At 46.2% G+C, this 16,630-nt stretch overlaps 1 protein-coding gene across 1 annotated transcript; it reads left to right on the plus strand.

Moving 5' to 3' along the window:
- Positions 1-5,457: 5,457 nt before the first annotated feature.
- Positions 5,458-7,818, plus strand: LOC123143459 (putative F-box/LRR-repeat protein At5g02700). Its single transcript, XM_044562388.1, has 3 exons — positions 5,458-6,581; positions 6,672-6,806; positions 6,911-7,818. Exons 1-3 carry the CDS (start codon positions 5,676-5,678, stop codon positions 7,205-7,207), a joined length of 1,338 nt encoding a protein of 445 aa, XP_044418323.1. The 5' UTR covers positions 5,458-5,675; the 3' UTR covers positions 7,208-7,818.
- The last annotated feature ends 8,812 nt before the right edge of the window (positions 7,819-16,630 follow it).

Raw genomic sequence — 16,630 nt, forward strand, 5'->3', positions numbered from 1 at the left:
ATATCACCTTCATCAAATCTATAGAGAGAATTTACCTTTACTACCTGTGTAGGGTTATCAAGACCATGTATTTCTTCAATAGGTGGTAAATTCTTAACATCTTCAACTTTAATACCTTTTTCTTTCATAGATTTCTTTGCCTCTTGCATATCTTCAGGACTGAGAAATAGAATACCCCTTTTCTTCGGAGATGGCGTAGGAGTTGGTTCAGGAAGTGTCCAATTATTTTCATTAGTCAGCATATTATTCAATAGCAATTCAGCTTGGTCAACAGTTCTTTCCCTGAAAACACAACCAGCACAACTATCCAGGTGGTCTCTGAAAGCATCAGTTAGTCCATTATAAAAGATATCAAGTATTTCATTTTTCTTGAGAGGATGATCAGGCAAAGCATTAAACAATTGGAGAAGCCTCCCCCAATCTTGTGGGAGACTCTCTTCTTCAATTTGCACGAAATTATATATTTCCCTTAAAGCAGCTTGTTTCTTATGAGTGGGGAAATATTTAGCACAGAAGTAATAAATCATATCCTGGGGACTACGCACACAACCAGGATCAAGAGAATTAAACCATGTTTTAGCATCACCCTTTAATGAGAACGAAAATAACTTAAGGATATAGTGGCGAGTTTTCTCATCATTAGTGAACAGGGTGGCTATATCATTTAATTTAGTAAGATGTGCCACAACAGTTTCAGATTCATAGCCATAAAAAGGATCCGATTCAACCAAAGTAATTATCTTAGGATCAACAGAGAAATCATAATCCTTATCAGTAACGCAGATAGGTGAAGTAGCAAAAACAGGGTCATATTTCATTCTAGCATTCAAAGACTCTTCTTTCAGCTTAGCTAATAATTTCTTAAGATCATATCTATCATTGCAAGTAAGAAAGTCTCTAGCAGTTTCTTCATCCATAACATAACCCTCAGGCACAACAGGCAATTCATATCTAGGGGGAGAATCTTCATCATCACTTTCATCAATATTATCAGTTTCAATAATTTCATTCTCTCTAGCCCTAGCAAGTTGTTCATCAAGAAATTCACCCAATGGCACAGTAGTATCAAGCATAGAAGTAGTTTCATCATAAGCATCATGCATAGCAGAAGTGGCATCATCAATAACATGCGACATTTCAGAATTAATAGCAGAAGCAGGTTTAGGTGTCGCAAGCTTACTCAAAACAGAAGGTGAATCAAGTAAAGAGCTAGATGGCAGTTCCTTACCTCCCCTCGTAGTTGAGGGAAAAATCTTAGTTCTTTCGTCTTTCAAGTTCCTCATAGTGACCAGCAGATATAAATCCCAAGTGACTCAAAGAATAGAGCTATGCTCCTTGGCAACGGCACCAGAAAATAGTCTTGATAACCCACAAGTATAGGGGATCGCAACAGTTTTCGAGGGTAGAGTATTCAACCCAAATTTATTGATTCAACACAAGCGGAGCCAAAGAATATTCTCAAGTATTAGCAGTTGAGTTGTCAATTCAACCACACCTGGATAACTTAATATCTGCAGCAAAGTATTTAGTAGCAAAGTAGTATGGAAGTAACGGTAACAGTGGTAAAAGTAACAGTAGTAGTTTTGTAGTAATTGTAACAGTGGCAACGGTAAAGTAACTAAGCAAAGAACAATATGTGAAAAGCTCGTAGGCATTGGATCGGTGATGGAGAATTATGTCGGATGCGATTCCTCATGCAACAGTTATAACCTAGGGTGACACAGAACTAGCTCCAGTTCATCAATGTAATGTAGGCATGTATTCCGAATATAGTCATACGTGCTTATGAAAAAGAACTTGCATGACATCTTTTGTCCTACCCTCCCGTGGCAGCGGGGTCCTATTGGAAACTAAGGGATATTAAGGCCTCCTTTTAATAGAGTACCGGACCAAAGCATTAACACTTAGTGAATACATGAACTCCTCAAACTACGGTCATCACCGGTAAGTATCCCGATTATTGTCACTTCGGGGTTAATGGATCATAACACATAATAGGTGACTATAGACTTGCAAGATAGGATCAAGAACTCACATATATTCATGAAAAGATAATAGGTTCAGATCTGAAATCATGGCACTCGGGCCCTAGTGACAAGCATTAAGCATAGCAAAGTCATAGCAACATCAATCTCAGAACATAATGGATACTAGGGATCAAACCCTAACAAAACTAACTCGATTACATGGTAAATCTCATCCAACCCATCACCGTCCAGCAAGCCTACGATGGAATTACTCACGCACGGCAGTGAGCATCATGAAACTGGTGATGGAGGAAGGTTGATGATGACGACGGCGACGGATTCCCCTCTCCGGAGCCCCGAACGGACTCCGGATCAGCCCTCCCGAGAGAGATTAGGGCTGGCGGCGGCTCCGTATCGTAAAAGGCGATGAATCATTCTCTCTGATTTTTTTCTTCCCGAACGTGAATATATAGAGTTGGAGTTGAGGTAGAGCACCAGGGGGGCCACAAGGCAGGGGGGCGCCCCGGGGGTAGGCGCGCCCCCCACCCTCGTGGACAGAGTGTGGGCCCCCTGGCCTTGATTCTTTTGCCAGTATTTTTTATTAATTCCAAAAAGATTCTCCGTGAAGTTTCAGGTCGTTCCGAGAACTTTTATTTCTGCATAAAAATAACACCATGGCAATTCCGCTGAAAACAGCGTCAGTCCGGGTTAGTTCCATTCAAATCATGCAAGTTAGAGTCCAAAACAAGGGCAAAAGTGTTTGGAAAAGTAGATACGATGGAGACGTATCAGATCTCAGCGGCATGGAGTAGCGGAGTCTCGCCGGTGGGCGTGTGATGATGGGCGAGCGCAGGATGGTGGCGTTGTCTGGCGTCGTGGTGGCGTTGACGGCAGCTAGCTAGACCGGGCAAGGTAGATGCAGGAGTATGGCACTGAAGATGGATTAGTGGCAGGTGGCTGCGGCGGCCTCATACCCGGCAGGCGACCTGGTTGAGGAGTGCGCCGGACTGGTGGGTGCCCCATACCTGGCAGGAGTCTTGGTTGGGACCTCAGGTCTTAGATGTTAGGTTTGGCTGCGAGGTCTGTTTGGTATTAGGCCCAGACTATCAGCATTCGTTCATCAACTGGATAGGAGTAGGGACAGATGTTGCCTAGACGGTGGCTTTAGTCTTACTGTTGTATGACTTTGTAAGGCCTTGTGTGAATAATTAATAAAGTGGTTGCATGCATCGTCTAGATGCAGAGGCCGGGGGTCCTCCTCCTTTTCTAAAAAAATCACCAATCATGGCAGTACAGAGAACACTAGAGGTAATAAAAAATACAATTGGATCCATGGACCACCTAGCTACGACTACAAGCACTGAAGCGAGTGAAGGCGCGCCGCCATAATCGCCCCTCCCTCATCGGAGTCGGGCAAACCTTGTTGTAGTAGACAGTCGGGAAGTCATCGTGCTCAGACCCCAAAGTACCAGCGTACCAGAACAACAACCATCGCCGATGAACAGAGATGAAGATTGGAAATATCAAATCTGTAACCACATGAACTATGACGAACAAAAACTGGATCCAAATAGATCCACTGAAGACCAGCACCGACCGAATCCCGCAAGATCGAACGGGGACACACCTCCACACGTCCTTCAACGAAGCTATTCGCACCAATGGGACAGTGATAGGATGTGGGAGACATTATTCCTACTGAGGGACATCACCACCGCCACATAACCCCAACCAAGACGTTGAACTTAACAAAAACGAGAACGGGGTTCCTCCCTCCGGCGGGGGACCAAGATCCTCCGCACCTCCACGGCCCAAAGGCCATTGGAGGTGGGGCGGATCGGCGGCGGCGCCGATGGGAGGAGGAAGGAGACTTTTTTTGAGGAGGAGGAAAGACAACCTCTTAAGGTGCTGTGTTTATTTCTTTTTTATCTGGATAGAAGCTTCTAGTTATTCTCAAAGTGTCATGAACCAAAGGGATAACGAACAATTTTTGAGTTTTCTGTTATCATTATCAACTTCCATGTGAGGTATGTAGCAGCTTGCAGGAATTATATTCGGAAGAAGGTCTTTGCTTCTTCATTTGTTACTGGGTGAATCAAACACAGGAAAAAGAACTTTTGCATTTAGTTCTATATGCAGGGGTGATGTGTTTGGAGTCAAATTTGTTAGTTGTGGTGTTTCAAATCAAATCCACACATGAATTCTGAATTAACCATATAAGTTTGTTTAGTGGACTGGCTTTTTCTTTCTCATGTTTTTTGGCAAAGTGATCTTAGGGCATCTCTAGCCGATCCCTTATATCTTAACTCCTTAAAATTTGAGGAGTTAAACGGTGACCGGACCTAGCCGAACCCCTATATTTAAATCCTTAAAATAATTGGCCAATTCTTCTAGCCTTTGTCACATATAATTTCAAACTATTGAACGATATTTCATCAAACAATCGAATGGTTCAAACTGAACATACACAACAAATTACATGCATATAGTTCTTATCATCGAGCAATTCAATTAAAGGCGCCACATCGATCAATGTTTGATCCAAAATGACTACAACATAGCATGTCTTATGTCGTGCATCGATCCCAACCAAAGGCATGCAACACGAACTCAAAGGAAATCATCACCACCCCACGCCCACCATCATGACCTCCATGGACACCTCCACGAGACACCTTCGATTGGGCTATGATCTCCAAACGAGTGAGTTCCCCGTACTTTCTTGACGTGGCATCCATTGTGCATGGGTTCATGAACATGATAGTCCGCTCTTCAGCCTTCTTTCTTTTGCAAGCCTCTCATCCTCTAGAGCAATCCGACGCTCCTCTGCCGCCACCTTTCTCTCTTCGCTTGCAACATCCCCCTCCTCCACACTACAATGAACAAACAACAAACACAAACCCCACGGCCGCAAACCATCATCATTGTGTCGGCCGCAAAAGAGAAGGAAAAAAGATACATTTCTCACATTTCATCGAGCACTTGCCGGCCATGGTCCTCGCCCGCGGCTGTGGTGGTCGAACGCGTCGGAGGAGGAGGTGTGGGGGTGGCCGAAGCACTGCTACGGGCCATCGAGCGAGAAGAAGGTGGTGTCGGTGTCAGTGTGGCCTTCTTCTTCTTTGCCGCTGCCGCCTCAGTGAGTGCCTTCATCACCTCCGTCGCCTTCCTCGCCCACTTGCCACCGGTCGGAGCAGTGGGAGGGCGGTCGGGCCGTTAGGGCCTTGCCACCGGCCTTTGATGTCAGTGCGACGGTCTGGAGCAAGTTTTTTGTCCCCAGCCTCTTCCTTGGCATGGGCGGCGGCAGAGGCGTCGAGCCGACGGCAGTGATCGATGGGGTCGCGGAGTCGGCTTTCAATTTCATTCCGATCGATGTTACTTTTGGTGTATGTGGTGTTTTTTCACACTAGCTCATTATTTGTCAGTTACTTTTGGAGTTTTGGTGATGGTTCAGTTCATCGATATTTTCTTTCACTTAAATAGGTTTACAGGGCATTCGCAGAAAAAAAAAAGGTTTACATGAGGCACCACTCCCCAAGATCCAGAACCTCCCGTCGCGGCGGGCGGCGGGCGACGGGCGACGGCAAAACCTAGCGCTCCATCCCGGTTCCGACCTCCCCGCTCCGTTCCCCAGCCGCGTCGGGCCGCGAGTGGTGGCTGGTGGCGAGGAGCCGCCGGCGAAGTATTGACGCCAGATCTTTCCGTCCGGCCATGGAGAATAATAAGGAGGCTGCGGGCGCGGCTGCGGGGGCGGCGGCGGCCGAATCCGACGGGACCGCAGAGAAGCGGGCACGGAGTGGCGACTGCGACGACGCCGCCGACGATTTCATCAGCAGCCTCCCCGACGCCGTCCTCGGCACCATCATCTCCCTCCTCCCCACCAAGGACGGCGGCCGCACGCGGGTCCTCTCCCGCCGATGGCGCCACCTCTGGCGCTCCGCGCCTCTCAACCTCGAGGTCAGCACCCGACCCCCCGACGCCGACGCCGACGCCGCCGGCCCCGTCCCGACGTCCTCACGCGTCCCGCCCTCCGTCGTCTCCGAGATAATCTCCAAACACCCTGGCCCCGCACGCCGATTCTCCCTCCACTGCCGCGGCGACGGCGACCTCTGCCCCCAGGCGGAGAGCTGGCTTCGCTCCCGCGCCCTCGCCAACCTCCAGGAGCTCGATATCAGCTACGCCGAACCCCCGCTGCTGACATCGGTTCTCCGCTCTGCATCCAACATCCTTGTCGCCAAGATCAGCCATTGTGATTTCGAGCCGGCCATGATCAATTTCCCCTTCCTCAAGAAGCTCTCCCTGTTTCGCCTTACCATCTCAGCGGACCTCTTCCCCGGACTGTTATCCTGCTGCCATGCCTTGGAGAGCTTATCCATGACCAAAGTTCGTGCTGTGGGCTGTCTCCGTCTTAGCTCGCCGACCATTAGGACCATCATCTTCCGTCATAGCTATGGTGAAACCGCAGAACTGGTCATCGAGGATGCTCCTCGCCTCGTGAGGTTACTAGTGCCTTATTGTGAGAGGGATGATAGTGTGACTGTCAGGGTAATTAGGGCGCCTAATCTGGAGATATTGGGCCCTTTCTTCGTTGTTGTCTCCAAGCTCCTACTCTTCCAGGTAGCATCAGGGTCATCTTTGAATCTTGCTATCGGTCGGCGTTTCTACATGGAGATAATATTTTTTATGTTCATTGTTTGTTTTCCTCAGGGAATAAGCCTGGTCAGCTCCACAAACTCGATGCGCACTTTGAAGGTTTTGGCTCTCAAGTCTTCTGGGCAGAAATTGAATGCAGTTCTTAACATCCTTAGGGGGTTCCCCTGTTTGGAAAAGCTTTGTGTTATTGTGAGTAATCATCTTTGCTTTCTTGAAATGTTTGATTGGTTGACATACTGTAAAATTCTAGTTTGCAACAGCTTTGACATATGCCTCTCCTCCTTGTTTTGCAGTTTCATACAAACCGTGAGAGGAATGATGACAATGAGCCTCAGTATGACCCACTACATCCAATCGAATGCCTTGAGACCCGTCTAAAAATAGTGGTGTTTAAGTCATTTGAGGGCTATGGCAAACAGGTTGACTTTGCGAAGTTCTTTGTATTGAATGCAAAGGTGCTAGACAAAATAGAATTTGAAGTAAGAAATCAGTACAGCAGTGAGACAGTGGCTTATGAACACAAGCTGCTACAGGTGGAAAACAGAGCTTCCCGAGAGGCTCGGGTTGAATTCAGGACTACTTCATACTGACAGAGTACCATGTCAACAAGCGTATCCATGATTTGTCAGTGGCCGACCCCTTCAGACAGCCGTGGACAGCGTTGATGCCTGAAGATTGCACTGTCTTGTGCTCATTTTGTAAATGGCGTCGATGCCTGAAGATTGCATTGTCTTCTGCATAAGTCTGCTCTATTTCTAGTCTAAAGTTCCTCTACAATAATTCCAGTAACTTATTCAGTTACCCCTGTTAAAACAGCAAAAGATGGTTTTGGATGTAAAAATAGTGCACTTTGGGAAATTTCTGATGGGGAGGAATGCCGAAATATTACTGCCGAAAGTTGTAACCGGAGGGAGCTGGTAGGTGATAACCCCATCTGCTGAAACTACTCACATCGCCTTACCCTTACCCTATGCAATTGTGGCTTTGTTCTGCCTAAGCTGGGCTATAAACGTGTGCCTGCGTGGGAAACTTAATTGTCTTTTCAGCTATAAACAAAAGCATGAGATATTTCATTTCTGATTTGATTTTTTTTTGCGTACACATAGCATTTGTTTGATACTTACAAAAGGTCAACCTGTAGGCTAAGAAAGAGAGGTTTATGTAATTATCAAGGTATGCTATCAGGTTGAAGTTTTGCTAATTATCAAGGAGTATGTAATTGTGGCTAATGCTGCAATAGCCACAATGTCTCCCTCTGACTTATTACTAAAGTTTGAGCTTTTATTGAAATGAAATCGATTGTCATCTTGTCTTGTACAAACTTGCAAGTAATTTTACTTCATGGATCAAGAAAAGCATTGGATTCGGCTAAGGACCTGAAAGTAATGTTGGCTTTGGCAGTGGCAGGGATCCTTGTGTTTACTGCTTAATGCTTGTCAACTTGTTTTCTGCATAAAACTCTGTGTGGTTCCGAGCCAATATCCTTGTTGCCAAGATCAGCCATACACCATGTTCGAAAAAACAAAAAGATCAGCCATACACCGAGACAAGGTTAGATGGCTTAATCCTATGTTAGGGTCTTACTTATGGGAAGGTGCCCGCACTAGTTGAGGAGCGTCTTGTTTAACGGCTCAGATCAAGCTTCATATGGTTAGGGTGTGGAAAATGCCCTTTGGTTCCTTGTGTACATACACCTGATATGCACCAAAAAAAAAGGTAAAAAAAAATTCAGAATTTTGTTAGAAGAAACTTGACTTTCGTTTGCACTAGTATATAATTTTTCAGGAATAGAAAACCGCGTAGAGTTTAGGGCAAAAATTAATAAAATTTATTTCTATTATAGGGCACTATTCACATTATTTTGGTTGAAATTTTGTTTTTTTCAGTAGTCAACGGGGGTTTCCTTTTTGTGGAATTTTTTATACAGTACAATGGAAGGTCAAGTTCATTTCAAAAATATTTGCAGTTTTTTACTTTTAATTCAGTTACTAATTTTTCTCCATATTGGATGTATATACACCTAATCGACCAAACATTCATGTCATTTGCGTGCATGTGTTCATAGAAGTGAGTGTATATGTGTGCATGCGTGCATTTATGATTGTATTGTGTTCAAACAAAGGGACTAGTGTTTGGGTCGAAGACAAAACCACCTCAAGCTTGAAAACCCAATTCGGTGCCCAGGCTCATCTGCACCTGGTCAGAAAAAAATCAAGATAGACAATTTTATGCGTGAGGTTCGCTAGAAATTTCAACTTATTTGAACATCTGAGCAGCTCTCAGCAAAAAAAAAACAAATCGGGTCAGAACAGTGTGTGAACAATAAACTTTTTTATAGACTCTGAATTTGTCTTTTTTGCTGAGAGTTGCTCAGATGTCCAAATGAGCTGAAATTTGGAGCGCACCTCATGCATAAACTTATCTACCACACAAAAAATTGGAATTTTTTGAATTTCTTACTATTTGTTTTGATTTTTTCGTCCGAGGGGACGGGGGGTGCAAATGAGCTCGGAAGCAGAAACGCCGCACTCCTCGAAGCTCCCCTTCTCTCGACGGAATCTGAGCCGCGGCACTCGGGGTGAACGAGTCAACTATTAGTTTTTTTTTTGCGGGGGAGTCAACTATTAGTTAACCTTGTACTCTCTGCTAGTTTCAGTTTGCTAGTGTTCATTTCTTCAGATAATGAACGTTTCTACAGAAAAATAAACAAACGTTCTCATATGAACGTTACCATTTGTGGAATCTAACGCCTATACCGATTCTTTAGCTTGTGCACTGCTGAATAAGTAGGACAGAAAGAGAGAAAAGCGAAATCAGCACAATGCTGTATTTTGTCAAAAAAAAAAGCAGCGATTCAGTACGCTTCACCAGAAAAAGCGCCGAAATCGTGCGGCGGTGCGGCGGAGGCAAAAGGGGGTATGGTTTTTTTTTAGTCTAAACACGATTTATTTATTACTCAAACAAGTTCATGGGGATACAAGAGATGTTTGGAGGGTGTAACAACCACACATGGCACCCATAATCCAAACCGAAAGCATGCTTAGCGAGGCTATGTGCCTAAATATTAGTGGCTCTCCCTTCAAAGATGAAGGTGCAACTATCAAAACTAGTTGAAGTTTCCACAATCTCCCTGGTGGTGCTGGCGTAGGCTCCCCCGGTGCAATTCTTGATGTCTTTCACTACCCCTTGACTGTCGCTGGCGACGAGGATTCGAGCAAGGCCCAGGTCTGCTGCCAGCGCAAGCGCCTCACGACATGCCAGCGCTTCTAGCGTCGCCGGATCCGTTACTCCATGTATCTTGATAACCGAAGCACCCAAAAAGTTGCCCGATGAGTTTCTGCACAGGGCACTAAACGACCCAAAGTTACCATCTCTGGATACAGCTCCATCAACCCGGATTTTAGCAATTCCATCAGGAGGAGGGATCCATCTTGGCTGTGTAGGAACCACCATTGGTGCTCCACTAGTTGCTTTCTTCGGTTTGCATACGTCAAGCTCCCGGACAAACTTCAAGATGAAGTGGTATGTTGATAAAGGGCTCCGAAAAATGTTTTCATGTAACGCCTGTCGTCATGCAAACCAAAGTGCCCATAGGGTTGTAACTACCAAGATGAACTCTTGCGGAGAGAGCATGTCCTGGATCGAAAAAAGCCATCGTTTTGCATCTGGTTCCGTGGTGGTATTCAGTGCTTCCACGAGATCTTGATCATGCAGCGCCCAGACACACCTGGCGACCGTGCAATGGAGCAACGAGTGTTGCCAGGAGTCCTCGGCTCCACAGAGGCCACAACATGTAGTTGTGGACATATTACGATGATGCAGGACGTCCGCGGTCGGGATTGATTGCTGAGCCAGCCTCCACAGAAAGATTTTCAGTTTGGGAGGAACATTCACTTTCCACAACGCATTCCATGACTGTTTCTGTCCAAATTCGACGAAACAGCCCTCCCTTCGAGCCACGCCTCTCTCGTCAGCTTAGTTTCAACTAGCATGCGATAAGAGGAACGAACTGAAAACACCCCACTTCTTTCATGTACCCAGGACCAGAAATCATCGATATTTCGTGTGCATAATGGGATAGAATATATAGTTGCAGCATCTGTTGGCAGGAAAACTTCATCAATTAACGTACGGTTCCATTCAGCACTAGGCAAAATCAGCTCGTTCACCGACTGAGGAGGATCGGCCACTCTGCTCACAATTGGCCTCATGTTTGAGGGTCTCGGCAACCAGTTGTGATGCCAGATGCTCGTCGAGTGACCGTTTCCTATTCTCCTGATCATCCCTTGCATGAGCACCTTGCGGCCATCGATGATGGCACGCCATATCTGGGATGGGGTGGAGCCTAGTTCGGCCTGTAGAAACTCTCCTGTAGGGTAGTACTTGGCCTTTAGAGTTCGGGCACTGAGTGATTCCGGGTCCATCACGATTCGCCATGCCTGTCTAGCGAGGAGAGCGAGATTGAAAAGTTCAATATCACGGAAACCGAGGCCTCCACAATATTTTGGTTGTGTCATTGTGCTCCAAGAGACCCAGCTAGGCTTCCGTTTTCCCTCTTTGCTGCCCCACCAGAACTTCCTAATCAAGGAGTTGATATGTTCACAGAGGCCGCGTGGAAGTCTGAAACATGACATGGAATAGACTGGAATTGCATGTGCCACCGATTTTATAAGAACTTTCCCTCCTGCTGACAGAAGCTTTTCCAACCAACCCTTGACCTTGTTCCATACACGGTCCTTTAGAAACTTGAAAGCCCCGTTCTTGCAATTTCCCACATCAGATGGCATTCCCAAATATTTATCAGAGAGTGATTCATTTGGAATATTCAGAGCATTCTTCATCTCAGTTTTTAAAGAAGAAGGACATCCCTTGCTAAAGAAGACTAAGGATTTTGCAAGGTTGATCCTTTGGCCCGAGGCATTGCAATAGCTTTCCATTAAGGCAGACAACTCATTTGCTCCAACAGAGCTAGCTTTGACAAACAGCAGGCTATCATCCGCAAATAATAAGTGGCTTACGGGCGGTGCCGTCGGTGCCACTCGAATACCAGTGAGGTGCGATGATTCAGGTTGGGTTTTGAAAAGGCACGAAAGGCCCTCCGCTACAATAAAAAGCAGATATGGAGAAATAGGGTCTCCTTGACGGATTCCTCTTGAGGGGGGAAATTGTTCAAGTTTACCACCATTGAACATAACAGAAAACTTAACCGATGTTACCATTCTCATGACCGAAGCAACCCAAGATGGTGCAAACCCCAGCTAGGTCATAATAGCCTCCAAGTAGTTCCACTCAACACGATCGTACGCCTTCATCATGTCGAGTTTGACAGCACAAAATCTGTTCCTCTGAGCTTTGTTTCTCTTCATAAAGTGCAAACATTAATATGCAGTTATGATGTTGTCCATGATCAGACGCCCTGGAACAAAAGCGGGCTGCTCTTTGGATATAATATCGGGAAGGATTTGTTTCAGCCTATTAGATAACACCTTGGAAGCAATTTTGTAAAGTACATTGCACAAGCTAATAGGCCTGAATTGAGCTAAATTACTGGGATCCTTCACCTTTGGAATTAGGACTAGGATAGTCTCATTTATCGTGTCAGGGCTCTCTTCACCTCGAAGAATCCGAAGAGCAACATTGGTTACTTCAGTGCCACACAACTCCCAATGCCTTTGAAAGAAATGCGTCGGGTATCCATCAGGACCCGGGGCCTTTGTGGGGTACATCTGGAAGAGAGCTGTTTTCACCTCTTCCCCCGTATAAGGAGCTATGAGACCTTTGTTCATTGCATGTGTAACCTTCACCGGGACAACATTGAGGACAGTTTCCATGCCTGACGTGCCCTCTGATCTGAACAAATTTTTTATAGAAATCATTTGTTAGTGCAGCCATCTCAGCTTGATCACTTGTTACTGAGTCGTCCAGGCGTTCAAGCGACTTGATAGTGTTTTTGCGTCGGCGCATTCTAGCACGTCTCTGGAAGAATTTAGTGTTCTTGTCACCATCCTTGAGCCAGTCCACCCTGGATCTTTTCCCTTGCATCATCTCCTCCATATGATAGAGCTCGACGAGAGGGTCTGAAATTTTTATCTCTGCATGTGATGGCGCACTTCTTTGGGGGTCGTTCTGTAAAACTGATAACTCCTTTTTCAATTTTTTATCTCCTTTGCAACACAACCAATGGTAGCCCCACTCCACTGTTTCAATGAAGCCGACAAATCACTTTGTTTTCTGCTCATTTGCTCTACTGTCTGGCCCTCGGGAGCGCCGCTCCACATGGCCTGGAGAGAAGAGCCGAAGTCCTCGTGCCTTTCCCAGTAAACTTCATAATGGAACAGCCTCGATGATACTTGTGCCGGTGTCGGAGGCTCCAACTGCAATCTGATCGGGCAGTGATCTGAGGCCGCCCCAGTTTCATGGCTTAAGACCGCATGTGGGTGTTGGGGAACGTAGCAGAAATTCAAAATTTTCTACGCATCACCAAGATCAATCTATGGAGTAATCTAGCAACGAAGGGAAGGGGAGTGCATCTACATACCATTGTAGATCGCGATGCGGAAGCGTTGCAAGAACACGGATGAGGGAGTCGTACTCGTAGCGATTCAGATCGCGGTTGATTCCGATCTAAGCACCGAAGAACGGTGCCTCCGCGTTCAACACACGTGCAGCCCGGTGACGTCTCCCACGCCTTGATCCAGCAAGGAGAGAGGGAGAGGTTGGGGAAGACTCCGTCCAGCAGCAGCACAACGGCGTGGTGGTGATGGAGGAGCGTGGCAATCCCGCAGGGCTTCGCCAAGCACCGCGGGAGAGGAGGAGGAGGAGGTAGGGCTGCGCCAGGGAGAGGAAAAACTCATGTGTTTGCAGCCCCCAATACCTCAACTATATATAGGGGAGAGGGAGGGGGATGCGCCCCATCTAGGGTTTCCACCCCAAGGGGTGCGGCAGCCCAAAAACCCATCTAGGGTGACGGCCAAGTGGGGGGAGAGGGAGGCGCACCAGGCATGGGCCTTTAGGGCCCATCTGCCCTAGGGTTTGCCCCCTCTTCTCTCCAGGCGCATGGGCCTTGGTGGGGAGGCGCCCCAGCCCACCTAGGGGCTGGTCCCTTCTCACACTTGGCCCATGTATGCCTCCGGGGCCCCGTGGCCCCTCCCGGTGGCCCCCGGACCCCTCCGGTGGTCCCGGTACACTACCGGTGATGCCCGGAACACTTCCGGTGGCCAAAACCATACTTCCTATATATAAATCTTTACCTCCGGACCATTCCGGAACTCCTCGTGACGTCCGGGATCTCATCCGGGACTCCGAACAACATTCTGTAACCACGTACATACTTTCCCTATAACCCTAGCGTCATCGAACCTTAAGTGTGTAGACCCTACGGGTTCGGGAACCATGCAGACATGACCGAGACGTTCTCCGGTCAATAACCAACAGTGGGATCTGGATACCCATGTTGGCTCCCACATGTTCCACGATGATCTCATCGGATGAACCACGATGTCGGGGATTCAATCAATCCCGTATGCAATTCCCTTTGTCTATCGATATGTTACTTGCCTGAGATTCGATCGTCGGTATCCCGATACCTTGTTCAATCTCGTTACCGGCAAGTCTCTTTACTCGTTCCGTAACTCACATCATCCCATGATCAACTCCTTGGTCACACTGTGCACATTATGATGATGTCCTACCGAGTGGGCCCAGAGATACCTCTCCGTTTACACGGAGTGACAAATCCCAGTCTCGATTCGTGCCAACCCAACAGACACTTTCGGAGATACCTGTAGTGCACCTTTATAGCCACCCAGTTACGTTGTGACATTTGGTACACCCAAAGCATTCCTACGGTATCCGAGAGTTGCACAATCTCATGGTCTAAGGAACTGATACTTGACATTAGAAAAGCTCTGAGCAAACGAACTACACGATCTTGTGCTAGGCTTAGGATTGGGTCTCGTCCATCACATCATTCTCCTAATGATGTGATCCCGTTATCAACGACATCCAATGTCCATGGTCAGGAAACCGTAACCATCTATTGATCAACGAGCTAGTCAACTAGAGGCTTACTAGGGACATGGTGTTGTCTATGTATCCACACATGTATCTGAGTTTCCTATCAATACAATTCTAGCATGGATAATAAACGATTATCATGAACAAGGAAATATAATAATAACCTATTTATTATTGCCTCTAGGGCATATTTCCAACAGTCTCCCACTTGCACTAGAGTCAATAATCCAGTCCACATCACCATGTGATTAACACTCATAGGTCACATCACCATGTGACCAACATCCAAAGAGTTTACTAGAGTCAACAATCTAGTTCACATCACTATGTGATTAACACTCAATGAATTCTGGTTTGATCATGTTATGCTTGTGAGAGAGGTTATTAGTCAACGGGTCTGAACCTTTCAGATCCGTGTGTGCTTTACGAATATCTATGTCATCTAGTGGATGCTACCACGCGCTATTTGGAGCCATTTCAAATAATTGCTCTACTATACGAATCCGGTTTACTACTCAGAGTCATCCGGATTAGTGTCAAAGTTTGCATCGACGTAACCCTTTACGACGAACTCCTTTTCACCTCCATAATCGAGAAAATCCTTAGTCCACTAGATACTAAGGATAAGTTCGACCGCTGTCATGTGATCCATTCCCGGATCACTATTGTACCCCTTGACCAACTCATGGCAAGGCACACTTCATGTGCGGTACACAGCATAGCATACTGTAGAGCCTACGTCTAAAGCATAGGGGACGACCTTCGTCCTTTCTCTCTCTTCTGCTGTGGTCCGGTCTTGAGTCTTACTCAATACTCACACCTTGTAACACAGCCAAGAACTCCTTCTTTGCTGATCTATTTGAACTCTTTCAAAATCATGTCAAGGTGTGCGTTCTTTGAAAGTATCATCAGGCGTCTTGATCTATCTCTATAGATCTTGATGCCCAATATGTAAGCAGCTTTATCCAGGTCTTCCTTTGAAAAACTCCTTTCAAACAACCCTTTATGCTTTCCAGAAATTTTACATCATTTCGGATCAACAATATGTCATTCACATATACTTATCAGAAATGTTGTAGCGCTCCCACTCACTTTATTGTAAATACAAGTTTCTAACAAACTTTGTATAAACCCAAAAACTTTGATCACTCCATCAAAGCGTATATTCTGACTCCGAGATGCTTGCTCTAGTCCATGGAAGGATCGCTGGAGCTAGCATACCTTTTAGCATCCTTAGGATCGACAAAACCTTTCTGATTGTATCACATACAAACTTTCCTTACGAAAAATGGTAAGGAAACTTGTTTTGACATCCATCTGCCAGATTTCATAAATGCAGCTAATGCTAACATGATTCCGATGGACTTAAGCATCGCTACAGATGAGCAAATCTCATCGTAGTCAACTCCTTGAACTTGTGGAAATACTCTTTGCCACAAGTCGAGCTTCATAGACGGTAACATTACCGTCCACGTCCGTCTTCCTCTTAAAGATCCATTTATCTCGGATTTCATGGCTTCTAACCATTTGTCGGAATATGGGCCCACCATCGCTTCTCCATAGCTCGTAGGTTCAGTATTGTCCAACAACATGATATCTCAGACAGGATCACGTACCACTCTGAAGTAGCACGCATCCTCGTCGTCCTACGAGGTTTGGTAGTGACTTGATCCGAAGTTTCATGATCACTATCATAAGCTTCCATTTCAATTGGTGTAGGTGCCACAGGAACAACTTCCTGTGCCCTGCTACACACTAGTCGAAGTGACGGTTCAATAACCTTATCAAGTCTCCACCATCCTCCCACTCAATTCTTTCGAGAGAAACTTTTCCTCGAGAAAGGACCCGTTTCTAGAAGCAATTACTTTTGCTTCCAGATCTGAAATAGGAGGTATACCCAACTGTTTTGGGTATTCTATGAAGACGCATTTATCCACTTTGGGTTCGAGCTTATCAGCCTGAAACTTTTTCACATAAGCATCGCAGCCCCAAACTTT

The sequence above is a fragment of the Triticum aestivum genome, chromosome 6D (genome assembly GCF_018294505.1).
Source record: "Triticum aestivum cultivar Chinese Spring chromosome 6D, IWGSC CS RefSeq v2.1, whole genome shotgun sequence".
In the NCBI taxonomy this organism is placed as follows: Eukaryota; Viridiplantae; Streptophyta; class Magnoliopsida; order Poales; family Poaceae; genus Triticum; species Triticum aestivum.